We start from the raw sequence: 23,717 nt of genomic DNA, 5'->3' as shown, positions 1-23,717 counted from the left end.
GTCCTGCCTTGGTGGCACAGAGATTTGTGACAGCTCACTAATTACTTTCTATTGACGAAGAACATGTTGTGGTACAGCAGCTGAAGTCATGTCAACTAGATGTGGAAATAAACCCAGAACATCATGTTAGGTCAAGGTTCATTAACGGGGACATGATGCCTGTCATGTTTTCCGTTTTCTGGCAGGTTCTGGGGTCTAACCCCCCTGCTTGTTGTTTTGCTGTTGGTTTAGTAGGGTTAAATCCCTTTAGAGATATCTGTACATGTTGAACATCATGGTACATTATATCATGTGTTCACCAGGTTATTGGCTTTACTTACTTAAGGTTTGGGCTGACACCATTTATTTGACCAATCAATTGTTTAGTCTTTAAGCTCTAAATTATATATTTACTTCAGTCTAAATGATATATTTAGACTGAAGTAAATATATAAAGACAATAGTGCGATTGGCAACTGTAACGGTGGATTTATGTATTGCGGAGGTACCTCTTGTCTGTCAATCACTCTAGGCCAGTGGTTCTCAAAGAGCCGGGTTGCGAGACTGTTTTGAGTGTTACACACAAGTATGATACTAAATGAATGTACTTCATAATTCAATAGCATAACTACATGTTTAATGGGAAACATGTAGAAATTATATTTTATATGTGCTTTTTCGGAACATAAAGTTCCTCATCTTGACCACTTTGGTGTGCAAACTTGGGCCCGCATTTTCAGATTAGTGACAGAAATCCCTTACATTTGCGTTCCCGGTTTGGCCTGAAAAGAACAGATTACTCCTATATTATATACATTAGACATCACAAATCAAATCATATGAATAGGACATTTAGCTAAATATAGACAAAATATACTAAATACATTTCACAATCTAATTGAGATGTATCTCTGCCAGAATAATAACAGGCAATATGAGATATCCCAGGTCCCTTTCAAACTTGCTTTGCCTACGGAAAATTGCACTGCCTTCATTTTAGGTTTATAGAAAGATGTCAGACATTCTGGGGAGGATCTGATGATATTTGTGGGGAAGAAACGAGGCCTACCTGAGCAATGCCCTATGGTGCAGAGTGCAGAAATGCCATTGTTCCCTTCCAGTCTTATAACCTCTGCTGCATATCTTTAGGCTGCATGCTTCTACTCGTTTTGGAGAACAGAGGGGTGACATGTTATCCCTAGATAATATTATCTGCTTAATATAATTACAGAAAAAGACGGGTCTAAAAATCGTATCTTGCATTATAAAAAAGCATTAAATCACAAGCTACGTATGAGCAGTGTGTGTGCATGTGTGTATGTATGTGATATTCAGTACTGTGCAAAAGGCTTATGCGCCTGAAATTTGAACTAAAGTAATTTATTTGGATAGTAAGTGTTTATTTGTAAAAATAATTATAATAATAATGTATATTATATTCATTTATTAATATATATTATATATATTTTTTTCATTAATACACTTCCTGCCCACAGTACTGTGGATGCGAGCCGTGTGTGTGTGTGTGTGTGATATAGAAGCAGATGGTGAGGTGGTTGATACCATTGTATGTGGTCTTGTTTACATTACAAGAGAGAGAATAAAATGCTAGATAGACTTATCTTAGTTTGCATAATCATTTCCATAATCACCTCCATTGAATTTACACAAGCATGTTTAAGACATACAACTACGGTTTGTGGCAGCCAAGTCTTTTTCCACGTCTTCGAAATTGTGCGTAATGTAAACAAGTCCACTTCGTCCATGTGCTACTTGTTTTGTGGTCATATAAATACCTTTCAAAAACTGTTCTCCCCGCAGTCGTGAGACATGGTGAACTGTTCTATCCCCCTGATCGTGTCCATCTGTCCATCAGGTGGAGGGGAGCGTCCATGAGCTGCTTCTGACTGTGATCACACGAATGGGTATTGCCGTGTCCCTGGTGTGCCTGGCCATCAGCCTCTTCACCTTCTGCTTCTTCAGAGGCCTGCAAAGTGACCGCAACACCATCCACAAGAACCTCTGCCTCAACCTCTTCATAGCTGAGCTTGTTTTCCTGGTGGGAATCAACATGACTGAACCGAAGGTATGACGGGCTGTCATTCTGTCAAACCGTCGCTTTGTGTTCCTTTCCTGACATCCGTGCGTGCACTCTTAATCACGTCCCTTGTGTTTCAATGCAAATGTCCCTGAATGTCTGTATGGCTAACCTTTAAATATGTACCCGTTCCAGCTGGTGTGCTCCATCATCGCAGGCGTGCTTCATTTCTTCTTCCTGGCTGCGTTTGCTTGGATGTGCCTGGAGGGCGTGCAGCTCTACCTCATGTTGGTCGAGGTGTTTGAGAGCGAGTTTTCCCGTAGGAAGTACTATTACATCTCCGGATACCTCTTCCCCACGGTGGTGGTGGGAATTTCGGCGGCCATCGACTACCGCAGCTACGGAACACAGCGGGCGTGAGTGGTGTCACCGAATTTCTTACATACAGTACTCTTTCTTGTGTCTGATGCAGAAACAAGTCATTTAGAGGGGGCATTTTCAAAGCTGTCCTAGGGACCCCAAGCCGTTCCATGTATACAGAGCTTACCAGCACACGTGATTGCCCAACTTATCATCAAGCCAGTGCAAAGTTCAGGGCTTCAAGTGGTAAAATACCTGGAGGTCCACGAGGAGACTTTTGAAAACCCCCGCGTTAGATGTAGTGACAGCACAACCCGTAACCTTCAGGTGTCAGCTACCAAAAGTCAAGTCAAGGGAGACGGATTCAGTGTGAACACCTTTGTTTCACGATGAACTGTGGGAGCGTTCCTCAACAGTGTCTGTCTTTCTTTGTTGGCAAATCAGGTCTCCTAGGCCAGGCAACTCCGTATCACCACTTCCTTTCTTCCCCACATATAGTGCTAATGAGGGCTACATCACAAGGCCTAGTCTCCCTCTCTTTGTGCCTCTGCCTCCAGGCAAATTTACACCCTGTTAGGCAGGAAAGAAAAAAAAAGCTGTGAGCAAAACCACTACATTAATGAATTCTCTGGCTGGTTGGTTGCGCTGGTCTGGTGTTTTCTGTGTAAGCATGAGGGGATTTTTTTTTCTCTCTTGCCTTTGCGTCTTCCAACTGTTCTTCTCCCGTGGCCTTTATCCAAAAAACAAGCCATATGATTTGACATAGGCCTTTTTCTTTCCCCGAAGGGAGTTATGTAATGTTAGTATTATTTTCTTCTCCACAGTTGTGGCATAGTCCAGCGGTCTCTGAATTTGAATGTGCATATCATATTCCGCGATAATTCATAAAGTTGCTCCGGCAAAAATCTTCTTCAAACTGTTTGGATGTGTCGTTGACTGGGTTATGAGTCAAATGTATAGTCAGGCTAATCTCTACATTTTCGACAATGATAGCCTCTGAAGTCATGGATCCAGCGGTAGCGTTGTTGCACGGCTTACAGGCAGAATGTGTTCAAGGTCAGGTTTTCTCTTCACTTTGTTCAAGGAGGGGAATCACTATTCCATTGCTGTAGTAGCAATATCATCCTGCTGTCATCTATCTAGTCCAGTAGCTCAGGTGCTGCTTACTGATGAGTGGAGGGTGAGACGATGGGTAGAGCCGTGGCCGTCTTCTAACACGTAGTGGTTTTACATCCACAGTAGGAGAGCCAGAGGAGCTCATTTGCTCTTGAGGGACACCTATCATGATAACACATGATGTTTCTTTCCATCACAGCTGCTGGCTGAGGGTGGATAACCACTTCATCTGGAGCTTCATAGGACCTGTCACCTTCATTATCGTGGTAAGACACATTATACGCTGTGTTGGTCTGTCTGCGGGGGTGGGGGGGGGCGGGGGGGGGGGGGTCTGTGTATCTTGCGAATCTTCCAGGCACGCGTCTGTGTGAACGCTTCTGTCTTTGTCCGTCCTGACGTCACCTGCCTGTTGAGACGTGGATGCCGAAGTAAATGTCCTCCCAGGATATGTGAAGGGGAAAAAAAGTTGATGGTTATTTAGTTTGTTTTCCCCCCATCTGGTCACTTAGCCATTTTGCGTTCGCTGATCAATTTGCGTGAAAGGAAAGTGGTCCATTATAGCTGGCGTGAGACATCAGCAGTCATTCATCTGTAAAGTCCTAGAAAATCAGTCTAGTCTGGTGAGCAGCAGGCAACAGCTTAGCTGTTTGTTTGCTGGAAAGTGGCACATTGAATAAGCAGTCCATCTTTTCACACACACTCAATCGGAGGGGGGGGGGGGGGGGGGGCAGAATCTCAGGCATGAAGGTCATTTGCTCAGTGAGAAGAGAGACGAGGGGAAGGGAGGGGCAGAGAAGGATGAACATGGTAGTAATGAGTGGGTGGGCCAGAAACCAACTGCCCGCAAGCAGTTGGCCCGGTCAAGGATCATGATACGTTCCCGGCCAATCGTGTCGCACGGATATCTCTGTCCTCACCTGTTAATAATGTGTGTGCCCCGCCTGAGGTTCACACACACGCCTTTATTGTATTATTCATATGGAACACATGCGTACTGTCAGTGTGCACATACAGTGTTTATACAGCACATACACTCGCATAGCGTATTTATAGAGCCGAGGGGAAAGGGCAGGCTGGTTATGGTATTGTGTTTGGTGAAGAAGTGGGTAGTGTAGAAGAGAGGATCCAGTGTAAGAGGGGGGAGGACTTCTAGTTTACTGCCTCTCTTTCTCTCTTTCTGCGCCTCGCTCCCTCTCTCAGTATGTCTTTCTCTCTGCCTGTCTCTCCCTGCCTGTCTTCCTCTCTTTCCGTCTCTTCATCTCTACCAGCCACTCTCCGTCCCTCTCTGCCTGCCTCTCTCTCTCTCTCTCAGACTGTCTGCACTTCTCTGCCCTCATCTCTCTCTCTCTCTCTCTCTCTCTCTCTCTCTCTCTCTCTGTCCCTCTCTGCCTGTCTCATCAGATCTGTGTCATCACTGGCGGCTGTGTTAAATCCATCTCAAACCACTCGACTCATGCAGACCTAAATCGGCCCTGGTGGCTTGGAGACAAAATTCCACATCACTGTAATCTCTGATCTAAAAGCCCTTCTCTGTCTTTCCCCTCTCTGTGCTTGCCCTCTCTCTCCCCACCTCATCGCTTGCCTTTTCTTTCCTCCCAGGGATGTACGTGCCCAGCTAAGGCTCTATATCGGTCCGGTGTATTAATGTTTCAGAGAGTTAATATACTGAGCAGCTTTCATCAAATTCAGCCCACAAAGAAAGTGTCAGATAATCTAGGGCCATCGGATCACAACTGTTTGTGGTTCCGACCAACTCTGGCACTTATTTATTTTCTGTCATTTTGGTGGGTATCAGAATTTATAGACTGAATATATAGACTGGAGTCAGGTTATGGTGAAGAATAATGTAATAACTGCAATTGAACTGTTTCAATTATTGTTAATAATTAATTCATCCTCACATTTGCTGTGATCATGATATTAAGGGGTCATATGTATGGTGTTTACGGTGCGGCTAGCGTAAATACAAGCATTAATGACCAAAAGACATCTGCAGTTCATTTCTTAAGTTAATGTTTCAAATATTATTTCCTAGAGAAACTGCCTGAGATATACACTCGCAGTACTATTCCCCCACCCTGGACTAGCTACATGTAACAGCCAGGTTTGGTAAATTGAGAAAGCACACTTTGTCAACCCTCACTGTCAGCTTTTTTTGTGTTGTATTCTGGTTTATTAATGTATAGATAAAAGAAAGAGTAGACTTAGCAACCGCTAGGCTACCTGCCACTCCAACTGAAGTTAACTCTGATTAACTGGTTATCTCTGACAGTCGGAATGGTTTTCTTTATAGAAGTAGAAAATATAGTTTTTACTGAACGGATGTCAATGGGTTTTTAATGCACCGTGTCCTGTCCTTTCCCCTGGTGGGGAGAAACATCCTGAAGTCATGGAAACTTTTATGAATGTATAGCTTAGAATATTTAACTATTTTTTTCCTGGCTTAGACATTTGTTTCTAAAATATGGTGCTTTGCCTTCTATATATTTTCTCCCTCTGTCTCTTTTTCTACCGGTTACTGTCTGTGTTCCGGACGCATTAGATTTACATGTTCATCCTTCCTGTTCTCCCCTCTCCAGCCTTCGTACTCCCTCACTCTATCCGCCCATCCCGTTAGCTCTTTCTTCTTAGTTTTTCTCTGCTGTGCTTTCTCTCTCCATCCTTTACCACCTCGCTCTCTCTCTCTGTTTCTCTCCCGCTCCTCTCCCTATCTCTCACCCTCCCTTCCTCCCTGTGATGAGGAATAATACTCAGTGTTTGGCACCAGTGCATTTGGCTAAGGCCTGAGGTTGTCCATTACATCAGCCATAGGGATGGGGCATCCGAGGCACTTCATCATAACCAGTGGTAGTGGTGCTGGACGCTCACTTTTTGAGTCTGTTTTAGGGCTGTGAAAATGAATGCGTTTACGCATGCGATTTATAAAAAAATGCGTGAGGCCGTAAAAGTCTTTGTCGCCGTTAACGCATTTTTCTTTTTTTGAGCCTCAGAGCCATTGTTAGTGCTTGACTTGAGCGGGAGCTGTCACTTATTCATTTGCATCAGTATAAGGGTCACTTTATTTGGCACTTGACTTGTGCTGGAGTGGTCGAGGGCGCTTCACATGAACTTTTTTCAGTACAACAACGTAGCCTACACATTCATGTCGTGAATCGTGTTTACTCCCCACTTGTCTGTGAATCCTGCTGTTAAATGGAGCGTTTACGCTTTCAATAATGGCATGTGAGAATGGGGTTTACAGCACGTTAGTACTCACACGTTAGAACACAGTCTGCGCTGTTCCAAGTTGGACATTAGAATATCTACAAGAACAACCGTGCCTCTCCTCTGACCCTTTTCTAAAACTGATCCCTAGACGCTGTGTGTGCACGAATCCACCTGTTAACCTTGCTTTAAGCATGGTAAGTTATTTTATGTTGTTGCTAGCCTAAACTAGACATTAATTTCGTCGCCTGTCGCATTTCCACTAAAACATATTATAATCACACAACTAACAACTTCTATGACTTAGGATAAATAAATGACATGTCTGATCCTGATTAATGTTTGTGGATGAACATCTCTGGCTACCTTGCCTACCTTATGCCTTTGCCTATTTAAGAAGTCTACCTTATGGCATTTGGAAATCATTTAATAAAGACACACGTATTTGGCTGTGGCCAAACATCTATCAAAAAAGCCTCGAAAAACGTTGGTAGGATTCAGTGGTGGATAACTTTCCAGACAGAGGGGCTGATGGGTGTTTTAAACAGAATCCTAACATAATTGTTCTTGTATTTGGTGCCTTGATCAAGAGCACAGTGTTAGACGATCAAACTTTTGGATCATAGACCAGCAACTTTCTATTTAGATTTACATGGGATACTAATATATTCTGACAGTCATTGTGATTATATGAGGGGAAACATTTAAGTGTCATGACACATCCTGTTCTAATGGAGCAACTTGGAAAAATACTTATTCAATAAAAAATCAAGCAATGTCCATAGATTACAATAGAAAATAATATGTTTTTAACATAATGCACTGCTATTCAAACAGAAAATTGTTTATTTAGGGCCAAATATTAACAGATTCTAAATTTGCAATTAATCGTGATTAACTACAGATGTTTTTGTGATTAATTTTGATTAATTATTTTAATCATTTGACAGCACAAGTCTTTTTTATATAATTTGCACTGAAGCTTGAACGTTTCATATCCCTCTTGGTAAGAGACACCAGTGTTGACACTTTAAAAGTCCCTACAGGTTAAGCATTATGTTTATATGATCTCAGTAAGTTACTGAAACGTGAAGGCAGCATGCTGCAAGTTAAATGTAGGGTGACCTTTGAGAGCTTATGTTTGCGTGTGAACCTACCCAGTTCGTGGTCTGAGTTGCCATGAAATGTAGGTGACGTGCGTTGCTGCTCTGACCAGAAAATGGATGCCGTGCTCCGGAGTGGCATGTTAACCTTGCTGTGTCTCTGTTTTGACAGCTCAATCTCATCTTCCTGGTGGTGACCATGTACAAGATGATGAAGCACTCAACTTCCATGAAACCCGACTCGACCCGGCTGGGTGGTATCAGGTGAGGGGGGGGGGGGGATCTCTGGAGGTGACGTGAAGGCTGATGTGACTGGTTAAGTGTCGGCTCAGTTTTAAGTGAGGGAACAAAACACTGTAGCCTGTATTGAATGGTTTGGTGTGTTTGACCTTAGAATTACATCTCAATAACCTATAACTAGAGTGGACAAATATATTTATTTCCATTTTATTTCTATCCTCAGGTGGTGCCTTTTTAGTTTGTGTTTTTACAAGAGTTGTGTTTGTGCTATGCTGGGGTTATATTGCCTGTTTTATTTATTCGTAACTGCATCCCTGACCTCTTGTATCTGTTGCTTCAATGTTGGCATCATTTACAGGTTACCCTGGAACACTGGCTCAGACATATGGCTTTTAGACTTTAGGCTGACTGAGCAACTGAAGATGTGCCCACAGCTTGATTCAAATACCCATTCAGTCTAGGGAATTGGATAAAAGAAAAGTCCCTAGCCATTTTCTGTCTTAAACACTTGTCAAATAATAACTATGAGAGGACGATGTTTGCTGTTTTGTAATGCGCTTTTTGTAATATCTTTTATTTCTTTTAGCTTTTAATACCAGCAAAATCATTTAATTTACCTCTGGACCTTTTTATCGTGGTTACGAATGTAATTTAAAGTGAATCTGCTTTCAAAGGTAGCGGCTGATTTCAACACATTAATTCATTGGACCCAAAACTCATTAACAGTCATTAATTGCAGACCAATTCTAATCTACCACTTAATTACTCCAACAAAGTTAGATTGGTAATTTTCCACAGGACTTTGAAATAATCTGTTAGTTTTGAAAAGCATGGAGCCAGCATACCCACGCACACCAAAATATAGCCAAATAATGAACAACCTAAACAAAGACACAAAGGCACAACTAATCCGTAGCATCTCTCTATTTGGTTTGTTTTGGCCATTGTCTTTATTCTCCTCTGTCTGTGGATGTTCTCTGAAACTCAAAGACCTGGCCGTACAATGGTGGTGCTTTATTCAAGGTTTTCTCTTACAGGTTTATTCCCTCTTCTCCTATGTATCGATGGCTCCCTTTGCCAGCCTTCACCAATGGAACTTACTGTTTGTTATCTGATTTTCTCGAGGCTTTCCAGGAACCTCCTGTGAGAAACCTGCTCTGTTTGCTGTTTCTGTTTAGCCAACCAAACCCAGAGGAAGGCCAAGGAAAATAGTTAGATTCTGTGTCGGGGACGTTCGCATTCAAATCTGTGTATCAGCATTTATGGGTTGTACTGTACAAAGATGTCCACAGGGAGAAATAGAGAGGGAAAATAACACCGCAGCCTCTTTTCCCCACAGAATGAATCCTTAGGAACCAAACAGCAAGTAAATTCAAATCAATGAAAGATGAAATCATTGCAGTTACTTAAGTTATTATTAATGATTGTGATCAATATTGTGTGTGTGTGTGTGTCTTTCAGATCCTGGGTGCTTGGTGCATTTGCCCTGCTCTTTCTTCTGGGTCTGACCTGGTCTTTTGGCCTGTTCTTCCTCAATGACTCCTCTGTTGTCATGGCATACCTTTTCACCATCTTCAATACGCTGCAAGGGATGTTTATCTTTATATTCCACTGCCTCCTCCAGAAAAAAGTAAGGATTTTTGGTATCTGACCTACATTACGTGGAGATAATGCTGCAGACTTACATAAAAATCTACATTTAGTACATCCATACAAAGCTTCCACAAAAATTCAAATTAATCGAAAATAACTTTTTTTAATAGATAGCCAGAAACATAACTGTTCTCTGGCTGTACCTAATCCATTGCAAAAAAATATATAATTTCCAGGTCAGTGTCTGCTATCTCTTGACATTTAAGACAATCTCTGATATTAGCAACACCTCTGTGTCACATTTGTCTTCCCATAAAGTCCCCCTCCTTATGGTATTTTAATGTGTCATCATGGAGGACGAGATAGGCCTATCTCCAGAGGCATGCCATTTGAACTGCTGCTGTCAGCTGGATGGCATTTGATAAAGATATGGATTTTCTGGCTTTGTGTTGGAAGTTAAGAGGAAGCTTCCTCTCTCTATCTCTCCGGAGGATACTGCCACTGTCGCGGTGTCTCTGAGCTCACAGTGTCTCTGTCACTCTGCCCTGATCCTGTGCCCTGACGCAGGTCCGTAAAGAGTACAGCAAATGCTTCCGTCAGTCCCAGTGCTGCGGAGGTCTGCCTTCGGAAGGGTCCCATAACTCGGCCAAGACAGCCACATCGCGGTCCACTGCACGGTACTCCTCGGCCACCCAGGTACAGTACATACTAGGTACAGTACAGCAGCGGGAAGTTGAATTATATTTACCTTTTTTTCTATCCTTTTTTTCTGTGGCGTTGGAAAATACTGCTTTTTCCTGTTGCATGCTAGCACTTTGAAAAGCAGCATGAAAGTGAACAGACTTTCCCTCCATTCTTTGTACTAAGAGCAGTGCTAGCGGAGGTGCAGTATAGCTTTATTGTCCCAGGGGGACGAGGAGGGAAAAGCCAGTCCTGGTCTTCTTCTCTTGCATGCCAACACATATAGATAGGGAAGAGTGTTAGTGTTGAGTTGAAGGCGGTCATTCCCTTCATTGTGTGAAATTGATATATTTTTTTTCTACTGGGAGTGAAAGGGAGAGTCTAAACTGGTGGTTCTCATCTGGTTTTGCCTTGGTACCCAAAGTGTCTGTGTTTTTTTCTTTTTTTTGGACTGCCTGGAAGGAAAAAAATAATGATGCTGTATTAAAAGTAAATGTATCAGTTATACGGTATTAGACAAGAGACCAACACTCCCATCTTTTGCATTGTCAATAATTCCATATTGCTCATTTTCCTGATGAGGGATGTTGGCAAGCTCACTTGATTGAGACAATCAGCTAAATGGCACTGCTAATACATGCTGCTCTATAATGAAAATGCAGTGATTGAAGAAACATTTTCAGAGAAAATTAGTTCTACACACTTTGCACCTGGGGTTTGTTTTTTTGAATTGTCACTGGAGTAATTTTTCCCAAAAAGTATTTTTTTGTCAGACTCAACATTCTATACCTCCAGTGACCCAAATTAGTTGAGAACCATTGGTCTAAGCCATACGCTCCTATTGCATGCTAGCATGTACAGTAGTCTAATAAATTGTGACTGCAATATGTCAGCCTATTTGTTATATTATACACTGACCATAACCTCGTTGCTCCTGGTGAAGAGTAGTGTACCCAATGGCTTTGTGTTAGATGCATTATTCTGGAGGCGGTTTCTGTAATCCACTGGGGTTTCTTGGTGCCTCCATAGAGTTGTACAGGCTATTATTCTGTTGCATGCTGGCATGAAAAGGGAACAGGGCTGTCAGACGCAATCAGTTACCTCACACTGTCATTTCTGTGCACAACCCTTTAATTATTCCAATTAAGCACATCGTCTGAGTGTTTAAAGAAAACACACTAACATTTCGAAAATACCTAATCCATGGTTTGACAGCCAGAAGAGAAGAGCGATCAGTGTTGAAGGTTGTTCTAATAGAGTTTTTGCTTGCTGTTGACCTCCTGTACAGAGTCGTATCAGGAGGATGTGGAACGACACGGTGAGGAAGCAGTCCGAATCCTCCTTCATCTCCGGAGACATCAACAGCACCTCCACCCTCAACCAGGGTAACGCACATGCTCTGTGAAAACGTCTTGGAATGTGTCTGCTGTAGGACATTGAATAGACTAGTAGTGCCTGAATTATTCGGCTCTGTGCAGGTTTTTGTTTTTTACGTGCTTACCCCAATATAAACAGTGCAATTAGGGTGCTCTTTATATTCAGAGAAGAAGCTTTTGGGTTTAAAGAAAAATTATAATTACTCCATAGAGACCGTGTGCTTGTGTATGTCTGAATTTTAACAGCGAGAAACAAATACAATAAATAGAAATATGTTATAAGTTTATTTTGGTGGTCGAACTGCATAGGTCGTACAATTTGGATGACGTAGCTATTTAGTCTGGTGATGAGAGTCAGTGATGAGAGGCTGGTGTCTCTGTGTGTGTTCAACTCTGGATGACCCTCACTAGCTGGCTACAGGAGCTGGGCTGGCTGTGTACTGACTCACCCTGGCTTGGCCGGGACTTGATGATTTTCAGCCATGAGTCTGAGAGGGTGGGGGGTTGGGGGGGGTGAGAGAAAGAAAATGGAATAGAGAGAGAGAGCGATACTGAAAAAGAGACAAGGGAGAGAGACTTAGAGAAAAAGACAAAGGTCAGAGTGGTTTTGACACCATACAGCTCAGTGTTATTCACCTAGAGGTTTTTCTTAACCTCTGCCCTATAGATTCAGGCCTCGTCAGACACTGAGACTTCAATGGTATGCAAATATACCAAGACTAAACTCGTACTTTGAGGAGAGCGTGCCGCCATAACAAGGTCAATGTGTTCTTTGGGGTGAGGAGCATGATAATATGCTGGACAACCACACACCACAGCAATACATATATGGTGGAAGTGGTCTCTACTGCTCTCTACACACCTTCAAGATCAGATGGGCTGAATGAGAACTGAAACCTGGAAACTGACTAGGTCTATATCCTCTTACATAGTCTCATTTTAACTCCTGTAGAATGAAGCATTTCTTGCAGTAAACATATGAACCAAATGTACATTTTCAATCAGGACAGTGTGGACCAGAAATATTGTTTTCATTGTACCAGGGGTCTCTCAACAGGTCAATCATAGCTAGCTACTCACTTAGGTACAGTGGATATAAAAAGTCTACAAACCCCTGTGAAAATGTGTGATGTAAAAGAATGAGACAAAGATAAATCATGTCAGAACGTTTTTCGCTTTTAATGTGACCCATAATGTGTACAATTCAATTGAAAAACAAACTGAAGTCTTTGAGAGGGAAAAATTAAAAATAAAAACCTTACAATAACCTGGTTGCATAAGTGTGCACACCCTCTTATAATTGGCAGAATGAACCAATCACATTCAAACTCATGTTAAATAGAAGTCATTACACACCTGACATCATTTAAAGTGACTTTGATTAATCACAAATAACGTTCAGCTGTTCTAGTAGGATTTTTCTGCCATTTTCTTAGTTGCATCTCAGAGCAAAAGCCATCGTCCGCAGAGAGCTTCCAAAGCATCAGAGGGATCTCATTGTTGGAAGATATCAGTCAGGAGAAGGGTACAAAAGAATTTCTAAAGCATTAGATATACCATGGAACACAGTGAAGACAGTCATCATCAAGTGGAGAAAATATGGCACAACAGAGACATTACCAAGAACTGGACGTCCCTCCAAAATTGATGAAAAGACGAGAAGAAAACTGGTCAGGGAGCCTTCCAAGAGGACTATGGCAACATTAAAGGAACTGCAGGAATTTCTGGCAAGTACTGGCAGTGTGCTACATGTGACAACAATCTCCCGTATTCTTCATATGAATGGGCTATGGGGTAGGGTGGCAAGAAGGAAGCCTTTTTTTTTACAAAGAAAAACATCCAATTCCGGCTGAAGTTTGCAAAAACAAACATCAAGTTCCCCAAAAGCATGTGGGAAAATGTGTTATGGTCTGATGAAACCAAGGTTGAACCTTTTGGCCATAATTCCAAAAAGTATGTCTGGTGCATCATCCAAATAACACAATACCCACAGTGAAGCATGGTGGTGGCAGCATCATGCTTTGGGGCTGTTTGGAGCCTTAGTCAGGGTGGAGGGAACAGTTCCAAATACCAGGCAATTTTGGCACAAAACCTTCAGGCGTCCGTTAGAAAGCTGAAGAGGAAGAGTAAGTTCACCTTTCAGCATGACAACGACCCAAAGCACACATCCAAATCCACAAAACCACGGCTTCACCAGAAGAAGATTAATGTTTTGGAATGGCCCAGCCAGAGCCCAGACCTGAATCCAGTTGAACTTATGTGGGGTGATCTGAAGAGGGCTGTGCACAGGAGATGTCCTCGCAATCTGACAGATTTGGAGCGCTTTTGCAAAGAAGAGTGGGCAAATATTTCCACGTCAAGATATGCCATGCTAATATACTCCTACCCAAAAAGACTGAGTGTTGTAATAAAATGAGCTTCGACAAAGTATTAGTTTAAAGGTGTGCACACTTGTGCAACCAGGTTATTTGAGTTTTATTTTTATTTTATTTTCCTCAAAGATTTCAGTTTGTTTTTCAATTGAATTGTTCACGTTATAGGTCACATTAAAGGTGGAAAAAGTTCTGACATGATTTATATGGCAATGAAATTCCATCAGTGTTTCATCTGTCTGTCTATATGTTGAGTGTGTTTGATGATTCCATGCCTAGCCAGTTGTGCTTGATTACTCCATGTCTAGCCAGTTGTGTTTGATTACTCCATGTCTAGCCAGTTGTGTTTGATCACTCCAAGTCTAGCCAGTTGTGTTTGATCACTCCATGTCTAGCCAGTTGTGTTTGATAACTCCATATCTAGCCAGTTGTGTGTTTGATAACTCCATATCAAGCCAGTTGTGTGTTTGATAACTCCATATCAAGCCAGTTGTGTTTGATCATTCCATGTTTAGCCAGTTGCTAGTTAATCATATCCCTCTTGTGGGTTGACAAAAAGACTATGAACTTTCCTCAAAACCTTCTCAAAACTGCTATCTAGCCTTCCCTGGCAGAAGCATAACATGTATATGAATTGTATCTATTATTTGTAAGAAATGGAAGCAGCAGTATGCTACAGGACCAACCTATTCCTGTCTTGCTAAAAGCACAGTTATTAAAGGTCCAGATGCTCTGTTAAAGGTGAATTCCATATATATCAGGGGTTGGGGGTTGGGGGGTTGAAGGCTTGAGGAAGAATTGTCTTGTGATGGGATTTTTACAGAACATCAAATGTTATTATTTTTCTATAAATAATTGTTATGTTAAGAAACTTTTTCTTTTCTACCGTACTGAATGTATAGACACCATTTTTCACCAGGCATATTGAAAGAAAAACCTAGCGCACTGCCTTATGTTGTACACTAAGGACCTGTGGTTTCATTTAGAAAAAGTATCCCCATGCCTCCACAAAGGTTGGAGACCTCTGAACCTGTGCTGTCTGCAGACAGAACTGTAGTGTCTACTTTTGCCCATGTATAGCTAATTATAGTGAATCATTTGACTGACACTTTAGTAGTCCAAACATTATTTACATTATGTATTCATCAAATGTTTGTTTGACAGGTTTGTTTAACAGTAAGGACTCACTTTCCAATGTTGTGAGCTCTGTACTTGGCACTGCCTGGTGGTAAAGCAAGTGGCTTTGTTTACCGAGGACAGGCGTGCTTGCTGTGGACAATTGTTACTGCTTGCTGTTCTGTGAAATGAAGTATTGAGAATCCGACACGTTGACATTGTTTAGACATCAGCTACCCAACTAACCAGCACATTGTGTTCACTGAAGAAGCACAGCAATGTAAATATACCGATGTCATTGTTTTCCTCTGGTCACTGGTGCTTTTCTACATCTTCCTTTCTTTGCTTTCTGGCCTCATCTTTCGATAATAACTATCCTTTTAATATAAAGGTTACTATTCTTTGTCACCCGTAACTGACATCCTCTGTAAATCTCTAACTCTTAAAGCTCCCTATCTCTGTGTTCTTGTTAACCAGCAACTACTGATTCTCTTAACCCTGTCTTTCTGTCATCTCCTCCTCGCTCTCCTGTCTTTCTTTTCCTGCCTTACTCTTCTGTTTCGCAGGGATGACTGGCAACTACCTCCTAACTAACCCTCTGCTCCGAGCCCACGACCCTAACAACCCGTATAACAACCTGCTGGCTGAGACTGTGGTGTGCAGCACCCCTTCACCCCCAGCGTTTCACTCGCCAGGTGCATGGTGACTTCTCATCTTTCTCTCTGTGTGTGTGGATCTGTGTCGGCCTGTGACTCAAATGGCACCGTATTCCCTAGCTAGTGCCTTACTGTGCCATGTTTGAATACGGTGAATGTTAATCAACTGTAATACGGAATAGAGTGCCATTTGGACACATTCCGTTTATTTGTGTGTTTGAAACAGACTGAAATAGCGATTAGCTGTGGGGTTGTGACCCCTAAACAGCATCAAGTATTGAGAAGCCCTTTTGTAGGTTGCGGGTTTGTCCTCTCTCTTTTTTTGTTCTCTCTCATTACCACGTCTTTATATAATCTTTATGTGGCTAGTAGGCAAGCGGCGCTTTGTAACACAGCGTGAGATGAGGTCGAGAACGGTCAATACTGTTTGATCTAAATTAATCCAACAGTAATTTTTAGGAAATCCGATTAATTTATTCAGAGTTTATAAATGATAATGTAGTTATCCCATTATTTACCGTTCTCCTAATACGCCTGTCAATGTTACATTATCAGCGGGTTCAATGGCAGTCTCTCTCTCTTTTTTTGACTACAAACCCCGGATCCCGGTTTGATTTGAATGCTGTCAGTGTCTGACTAGCGTGACCCAGATACCCTCGCTGTCAGACTAAAGGAGGAAGCCAAGCAAAGGAACAAAAAACACAGGAGCACATGACGCAATGCAGGCAGAATTATACCCCTCAGATATGCAGAGGCATTTGATGATGAAAGAGAGGATGGAAGGAAAGGAAGCAGCACCAGGATGAGTGTGGAGGGAATGGGGGGGGGAGAGGTAGGATACTGGAGAACATACACAATCTGCAGTCGCTCGCTCTGATTTGGCAGGTCTCCAAGTTTGCTAGCTTCCCAATGAGAACACTGAGAACACTTTTAAGTCAAATCGTCTGCCGTTTTTTTCCAAGATGAGGTTGGGAAGAGTTCGGGAACCTAACAAAAAAACAGTGTGTCACCGAAATCAAAGCCATTCCATGATATTATTACTATTTCATTACAGTCATTATACAAAGGATTGTGATCAAAACATCATAAACGTAACTCGAATTATCCAGATGCCTACAAATACCAAAATGCTTTCAAGACTATGCAGTCGTCTCAGGGCAATTACAGTATAAGATAAGTTATTGTAGTTGAGAGCGATGGTAATAAATGAACAGTGACAGAGTCTAATTAACAGGTTATTGTCTGTGTCAGTGTGATCATCCCATAACTCTTACACTGAGGCCCATCATCAGTCAGTCAGTCCTCCCTGCAGGCAGATTAATCATGTGGAAATAGAAATGAGACACAGCCAAGAGTGAGACATCGTGTACCTGCATCCTCAGACATCACGTATACTGTTGTCACTGATCACATACACTATTGTCATTGCTCACATATACTATTGTCACTGCTCACATATACTATTGTCATTGCTCACATATACTATTGTCACTGCTCACATATACTATTGTCACTGCTCACATATACTATTGTCACTGCTCACATATACTATTGTCACTGCTCACATATACTATTGTCACTGCTCACATACACTATTGTCATTGCTCACATATACTATTGTCACTGCTCATAAATGCTATTGTCATTGCTCACATATACTATTTTCACTGCTCACATACACTATTGTCATTGCTCACATATACTATTGTCACTGCTCATATATACTGTTGTCACTGCTCATATACACTGTTGTCACTGCTCACATATAGTACTATCACTGCTCATGTATACTATTGTCACTGCTCACATATATTATATTTACTGCTCACAATGTAAAAAAAGCTATAGAATTTCCCTAATAGAAGTTGTCTGGTTTGGGTGTAACCCTCATAACAGACCAATGTAAAACAGGGTTATGATGAATGACAGAATTCCAAGCTATCAGAGTGGCTTAAGGACAAAACGTTAGCTTATTCCATCGTCTTCTTCTATAGTCCATATAGATGATCATCCATATCCTCAAGGATGAATATGGCTTCTATTAGAATTGTATTAATACAGAGGTAATACAGTGCAGATGTTAATTTGATACAGAACATCCTGAGTGAATCTCTGTTGGACTCTTTCCCAGAATGCATCTGTCTGTCCGGTTAAATACGGTTCACATCACATACCCCCCTCCCAGTATACAATACCTGTCTGCATTAAGATGACTGCCGTGCATAAACAAATGCAAATCCTGCAGTAGGGCTATTTCCACGCTATTTCAGCCTTTTTTTCCTTCCTTACTTATCCTCCCTTTCCCCCTCCACTCCCCCCCCTCGCCGTTCCCTCCTTTTGCTCTTTTTTAGAAATTCTTTCATGTCTGTTTTTACACTTTTTTTCTCTCTCTACCAAAGAGAGAAAGAGACGCTCCTTATCTCCGCGGCAATCTGTGACAGCCCAGCTCCAATTTTATTCCTCCATCTCCCAGTCAGGTCTATTCAGACTCATTTAACTGAAATCTAAAACTAAAATCTCCCCCCTTTTTGCAGAGCTTGAAGCGAGGCATTAACTAACCGCCAAAATACAGCTCTGCCTTTTTTTCATCCTCTTCCCTTGCTCATTTAGACTCAACATTATATTCCCTCTTTACTTCTTCAGTTTTTACCGACTATTTCTTCTAGCCAATCTTTTGGCTTCTCAAGAGGTTATCAATGTGATCTATTGTGTACAAAGTATTTCCTTTCCATCTGGGAGACGTAGAGATAGAAACCTTTTAAAAGAAGTCATCCCTCAATCAAATTTTTTTTACCCGCGAGAGTAAATGATATGATAGTGTACCTGCCATTTTAGAATTTGTAAAGAGGCTGTGATTGCTTGCTGCTGAAACCCCTACACCTGCAAAGTCCTGGATTCAGTTTTTCTCAGCCAGGATTTGTTCTATATAGCTTTGTCAAAAATGTTCAAATTATTTTAAAGAAATCTGTAAATGAGAGTTGCTGTTAAACAACCCGGGCACTTTTCTGAGGGGATCCAAATCTGAGACAGACAAACTGAATCCAGGCCTCCTCTCCTTCCTCTTTTGTCTTATTTCAGTGATTTTCTCGTTTGTTATGCTGCAATAAAAAAGCATATGTTTTACTTTTTTTTTTGCACATCAGCAGTTCTTAGGCCAGATAGCCTGAGCAGACACCCTTAATGTGAGTGGTGGCAGAGTGAGTCATTGCACTGTGTTGCCCCGTGCCTGTGTGTCCCAGTGATGTGGGGGTGCTGTGCTTGTGTGGCCCCAGTGGTGAACGCCTTGGCCCTGCGTCTGTGTTCCACATTACTCTTTCTTTCGTCTCTTTTTTCTTTCTTTCTTTTAGGGTGGAATGAATGTTTTATTCATTGTCACTATTCTACCGCCACCTCCCCCACAGCTTATTTTCTCCCGTAACGTCTGTGCTCCGATGTTATGTTGCTATGTGGTTGTTATCTGGCTAGCTACATTACCTGTGTGTTGTTGCTAGATGTGGACTGTTCCTTTTCTGTTCCCTTTGTCATTTGTTGAATATTGTTCAGGATAACTTCTGTGTTGGCTATGATAAAGTGATGACACTAGATAGACAGAACAAAATATGACAGAAAACTATTTTATATTTGAACCTGTTAAACTGTATATAAACCCAAAAAATATTTTGAGAGAGTTGAATATATACTGAATATATATATATATATATATATAAATAAAATGTATAACTAAAACGTTCACATTTTCAGGTAACAAGAGTTGCAAATACATAACAGTGAGTTGTCCTGAGCAGTATAAAACTGTGTTGAGTTGTGATTTTGATATTGATTCTAACCAATAAAACAGTGATATCTAATCCAGGCATCACACCTCTCGTTGCAGGGCAGCACTCTCTGACCCACAGCAGGGACATCAGTGCCATGGACACCCTCCCGCTGAACGGAAACTTTAACAACAGCTACTCCCTGCGTGACCATGACGACAACTACGAAGATGTTGTGGGTGTGGTTGGGGGCGTGGCCCGTGGCCCCGGGGACCTGGGGGGCCTCAGTCTGGATGACGCCACCTTTGAGAAGATGATCATCTCAGAGATGGTTCACAACAACCTGAGGCCCCGCGGGGCCCCCAAGGGCCACAACCCCTTAAGAGATAGCAGGGACCGGGCCCCTCCCCTGACAAGGGTGACTGTGGACAGGGACAGGGATCGAGGTTGTGGGGGTGGCAGCGGCAGCGAGGATGACGCCATAGTGGCGGACCACACTGAGGCTTCATCCCCCCAGAGAGGTAGTATAGTTGGGGTCGTAGGCGGTCACCCCACCCTGGAGCTGCTGCTGCACCCCCACCACAAAGAGGCGTTAGATGCCCCCCTTCTACCCCAGAGGACTCACTCCCTTCTCTACAGGAGGGCAGCGGAGGGGCCTGGGGGCCACGGCTCAGAGACAGTGGGTGCGACAGTGGATGGGGACGCCCAGTCGCCGAACAACAACAGGGACTCCCTGTACACCAGCATGCCCAACCTAAAAGACTCCCCCTCGGCCTCGCCCTCAGCCTCGCCCTACCCCCCCGATGAAGACGATGATCTGTCCCCTTCCCCCCAGAGCGAGGGCGAGGACCTGTACCATAAGAGCATGCCCGAGCTGGTGGACGGGCCCCAGCCCCTGTCCTACTACCACATAAACTGGGTCACGAGCGATGGGTGCATCGTGACCCCCGGCGCTGAAGACTGTGTGCCCGAGGGTGAGGCCCTCCGGGACGGACAGATGCAGCTCATTACCAGCCTCTAAGCAGGTGGATGGAGGAAGGAGAGGAATAGCTCTGGTGTTTTTGCACTGGTTGGAACATACAGTTTAGTATGTATGTGTGTGTGGGCTTTGGTTGATGTCAAGATAATTGCCAGCCCTTACCAGTCCTCCTCCTCTGCACTCCTAATGACCCGTCAGCGCAGGAAGTGAAATGTTTGTGGGTGGTAGGCAGGAGATGGATGACTTTTTCATACATAGACTCTGTCACACACACAAATGTCCTTTGAGACTGTCCATATGTCTGTGGACTTCCAATTGCTCTGCTCTGTTGTGGGACTACAGAGAGAGGTAAATGCCCAGAACACTCCCAGTGTCAGACAGAAATATGTCACCACCCCGTCCAGCCTGCATTTGTATTATATTGAAGACGAGAAAATCATGGTTTAGAACTCCAGGTTTAGAACGTTTGGAACACTGGGGAAATGTTCCTGGCGAGAACTCCAGAATAAGGATACCTGGATTCTAGAACCTAGAGTCATTCCACTCCACATTGAGGACTGTCAAGAACCACTAATTCAGACTCAGGCCTTATATTTTCTCTATTGCACATGTAACTGTTGTCAGAGTAACAGCTGAAGAAGATATATTTTGCTGTACCACAAGTGTAAAAAAAGAAAAAGAAAAAATGAACAAAAATGTTATGGCAACCAATTATACAATCTTTCAATGTTGAGATTACTCTCAAAACAGGTTGCTTAAACAGTGGAAATGTGTTTTTTTTCCTCTCACACTTGACTTATTGTAGGATGTTTCAACATAAAAAAAAGTTTTTTTATTCCAATAAGAAACCATACTCACATCTCCGCTTGTGAAGTGCTTTTTGCTTTCATGAATTAAGAGTTTTGCCAGTAACATTTTCTTAACACCATGCCATGCACAGATTTGGAGTGAATTGGATCGTTGTGTAATTTATTTTACTTGAAAGAAATTGCCAGGTAAAAAAAGTGTCAATGCGATATTTCAAGTTATAAAAGCATATTTCAGCCTTTGACACAAATTAATTTATTAACAGAGTTATTGAAATTTTTTAAAAAGAAAAATGGTTGAGATGTGTGACTTGTTTCAGCACTGTTTAGGTTCATTTCATTTATTTTGTAAGAGCCCATTGTCAGCTGATATAAAATTCAACCCTTATTTGATATCAAATAAATGTGAGATTTTTTCTTGTTTGCAAATGTCTGACTTTTCTTTACTTCAAGTCCAGACATAGAGCATGACTATTACTGTAAGCTTTTCTTTACACCTGAAGGCATGGAGAGAAATTGATTTATCCTCAATTACTCTCATTCGAATTGTATTGCCTAGTAAGGAGTTCTAGTGCTGGTTCAAGCTGACCACCCAGTTGTTCTTAGTAGACAACCTACGTCTGCTCAGTTCAGCATTTAGCTGTGACATACACTTCATTAGACCAAGTTAGATGCCAATTGTCTGTCAGACTTCGGATGCAGAGGGAGAGGAGCAGGGCCTGAGGCCAAAGCAGAGTAGAGTAGAGTAGAGCTGTTAAGTCCACTGTGGCTCCCTGCCACTGTGTTTGAATATCAGCCTCTGTTTACACAGAGCCATCCAGATCTAACAGGCCCAGGCTGGGAAGCACTGAACAGGGCCTGATTTCCCAGAGCCTTCATAGCGCTAAGATCATTGTAAGAATCTATCTTATGATGTCTCTTTAGTAGCTGAGTTTCCCAGGGCCTTTGTTTCCCAGGGCCTTGTTAGTTGCATGGCTCTTAAACCGTCGCACATCTCGATCGACCCTCCACCAAACCGGCTGGGACTGGCTGCTGTAAGGCCAGGTCATATAGCGAGGGTGGGGGGTTATTAAAAAGTTATAATAATAGGTTGTCATTTGTGCTGTTGAAAATCGAATAGCTTCCGAATGTTTTAGTAAACCATTATCCAACTTTTGAAAAATTAAACAAATTGTCACCATGAAATTGTATTATCTCTTCATTTGTTCTATGAATGTCTTTTTTTCTTGTCAGCAAAGCAAGTTAAACCTTTCAAATGATGACCTATTGTTGACGCACCTCTAGACTGATCAAAACCAGAAGTCAACCATGACTTCTGGGCAAAATAAATGCTCAGCTATAACTATTATTTGACCAATAATGTTGTGGTGAGTTGTCTTTATTAGCAGGTTGTCTAACTGCTTGGTTTTGCAAATGTTTAATAGGGGCATATTAATCAGGGCATTGGATGTTAAGCAGAGATCATCTTACAGAATTTCTATCTTGTCCCTTTTGGGGATTTGGATAACTAAACTGTATTAAAAACATAGTGTTTGTAGGCAATACATTACAAAAAATAATGCTTATACAAGACAATAATGACTGTGTGGGACCCAGCTCTCACAATATGTGGAATGGTTGATGTTTCATGTTATATCCTCCTACCATCACATCTCAACAGTGTTTCTAGCATCAATCTACCATCACATAAAGCAATATGACCAGTGACATGTATTCATTTAACTTAAATGTTCGCATAGTAGTTGAATCTAGACCAAAGATCCTCAGATCCAAAACATCTTTCATCTTTCTCAGCATGTGTAGGCCATGTATTTCCTGCTATTTGGCTAAAAAGACCACTTGACTGATGGATGCCGATTGAAGTCGTGTTTGGCATCTTTTTATGAAACCAATATAGAACAATTAGCCAAACAGCTTTGAGCCGAGCTCAACCGTGGGTAGTCCTTGTGCAAGAAAACACCCCCTACGGAAAGACAGTTTGGATCTGGCTTCACACCAATTCAGTTACATCAAAATGTAATTGACAGAAAAATATATAACTCAGTAATATGCTGTTCTCCTTTAGTGGCTAGCATGCAAAAAGTTTGGTTTCTAAACAGCCATGGATATGACACCAACAAGATTAAGGTGCAAATCAACCTGATTGGAGTTACATATCCATCTGGCCATTAAAGAGTATCACAAAACAATATTTTGCATGGGGTCATTAGCAAAAGTAAAAGTTTGTTTGATCCAAGACACTGCATCCCAACTACCTTGGGGTAAGAACCTGTGGCTACCTTGGTTACCAATGGGCTTACAGCAAAAGCACTTTTGAAAAGCAATTATCTTGTCTTCTTGATT

General features: G+C 42.1%; 1 protein-coding gene across 14 annotated transcripts in view; it reads left to right on the top strand.

The window, feature by feature from the left end:
• The window catches only part of LOC105019322 (adhesion G protein-coupled receptor L2), an 88,016-nt gene extending 66,219 nt beyond the window's left edge, over positions 1-21,797 (top strand). For 4 of the 14 annotated variants that reach the window (XM_010885402.3, XM_020045257.2, XM_020045251.2 and 1 more), the window contains 9 exons: positions 1,856-2,065; positions 2,213-2,433; positions 3,693-3,759; positions 7,973-8,064; positions 9,502-9,670; positions 10,201-10,329; positions 11,603-11,699; positions 15,745-15,873; positions 19,709-21,797. In XM_010885402.3, the coding sequence (XP_010883704.2) occupies positions 1,856-2,065; positions 2,213-2,433; positions 3,693-3,759; positions 7,973-8,064; positions 9,502-9,670; positions 10,201-10,329; positions 11,603-11,699; positions 15,745-15,873; positions 19,709-20,610 (2,016 nt within the window). In that variant the 3' untranslated portion in view covers positions 20,611-21,797. Of the gene's footprint in view, positions 1-1,855; positions 2,066-2,212; positions 2,434-3,692; positions 3,760-7,972; positions 8,065-9,501; positions 9,671-10,200; positions 10,346-11,602; positions 11,700-15,744; positions 15,874-18,977; positions 19,017-19,708 lie in introns of those variants that run through there. The other 10 variants (XM_020045263.2, XM_010885431.4, XM_010885420.3 and 7 more) reach the window with 7 other exon arrangements.
• The last annotated feature ends 1,920 nt before the right edge of the window (positions 21,798-23,717 follow it).

Source organism: Esox lucius, chromosome 3 (genome assembly GCF_011004845.1).
Source record: "Esox lucius isolate fEsoLuc1 chromosome 3, fEsoLuc1.pri, whole genome shotgun sequence".
Taxonomy (NCBI): Eukaryota; Metazoa; Chordata; class Actinopteri; order Esociformes; family Esocidae; genus Esox; species Esox lucius.
Note: the sequence above shows the minus strand (reverse complement) of the source record. Positions and strands in the feature narration are given on the sequence as shown.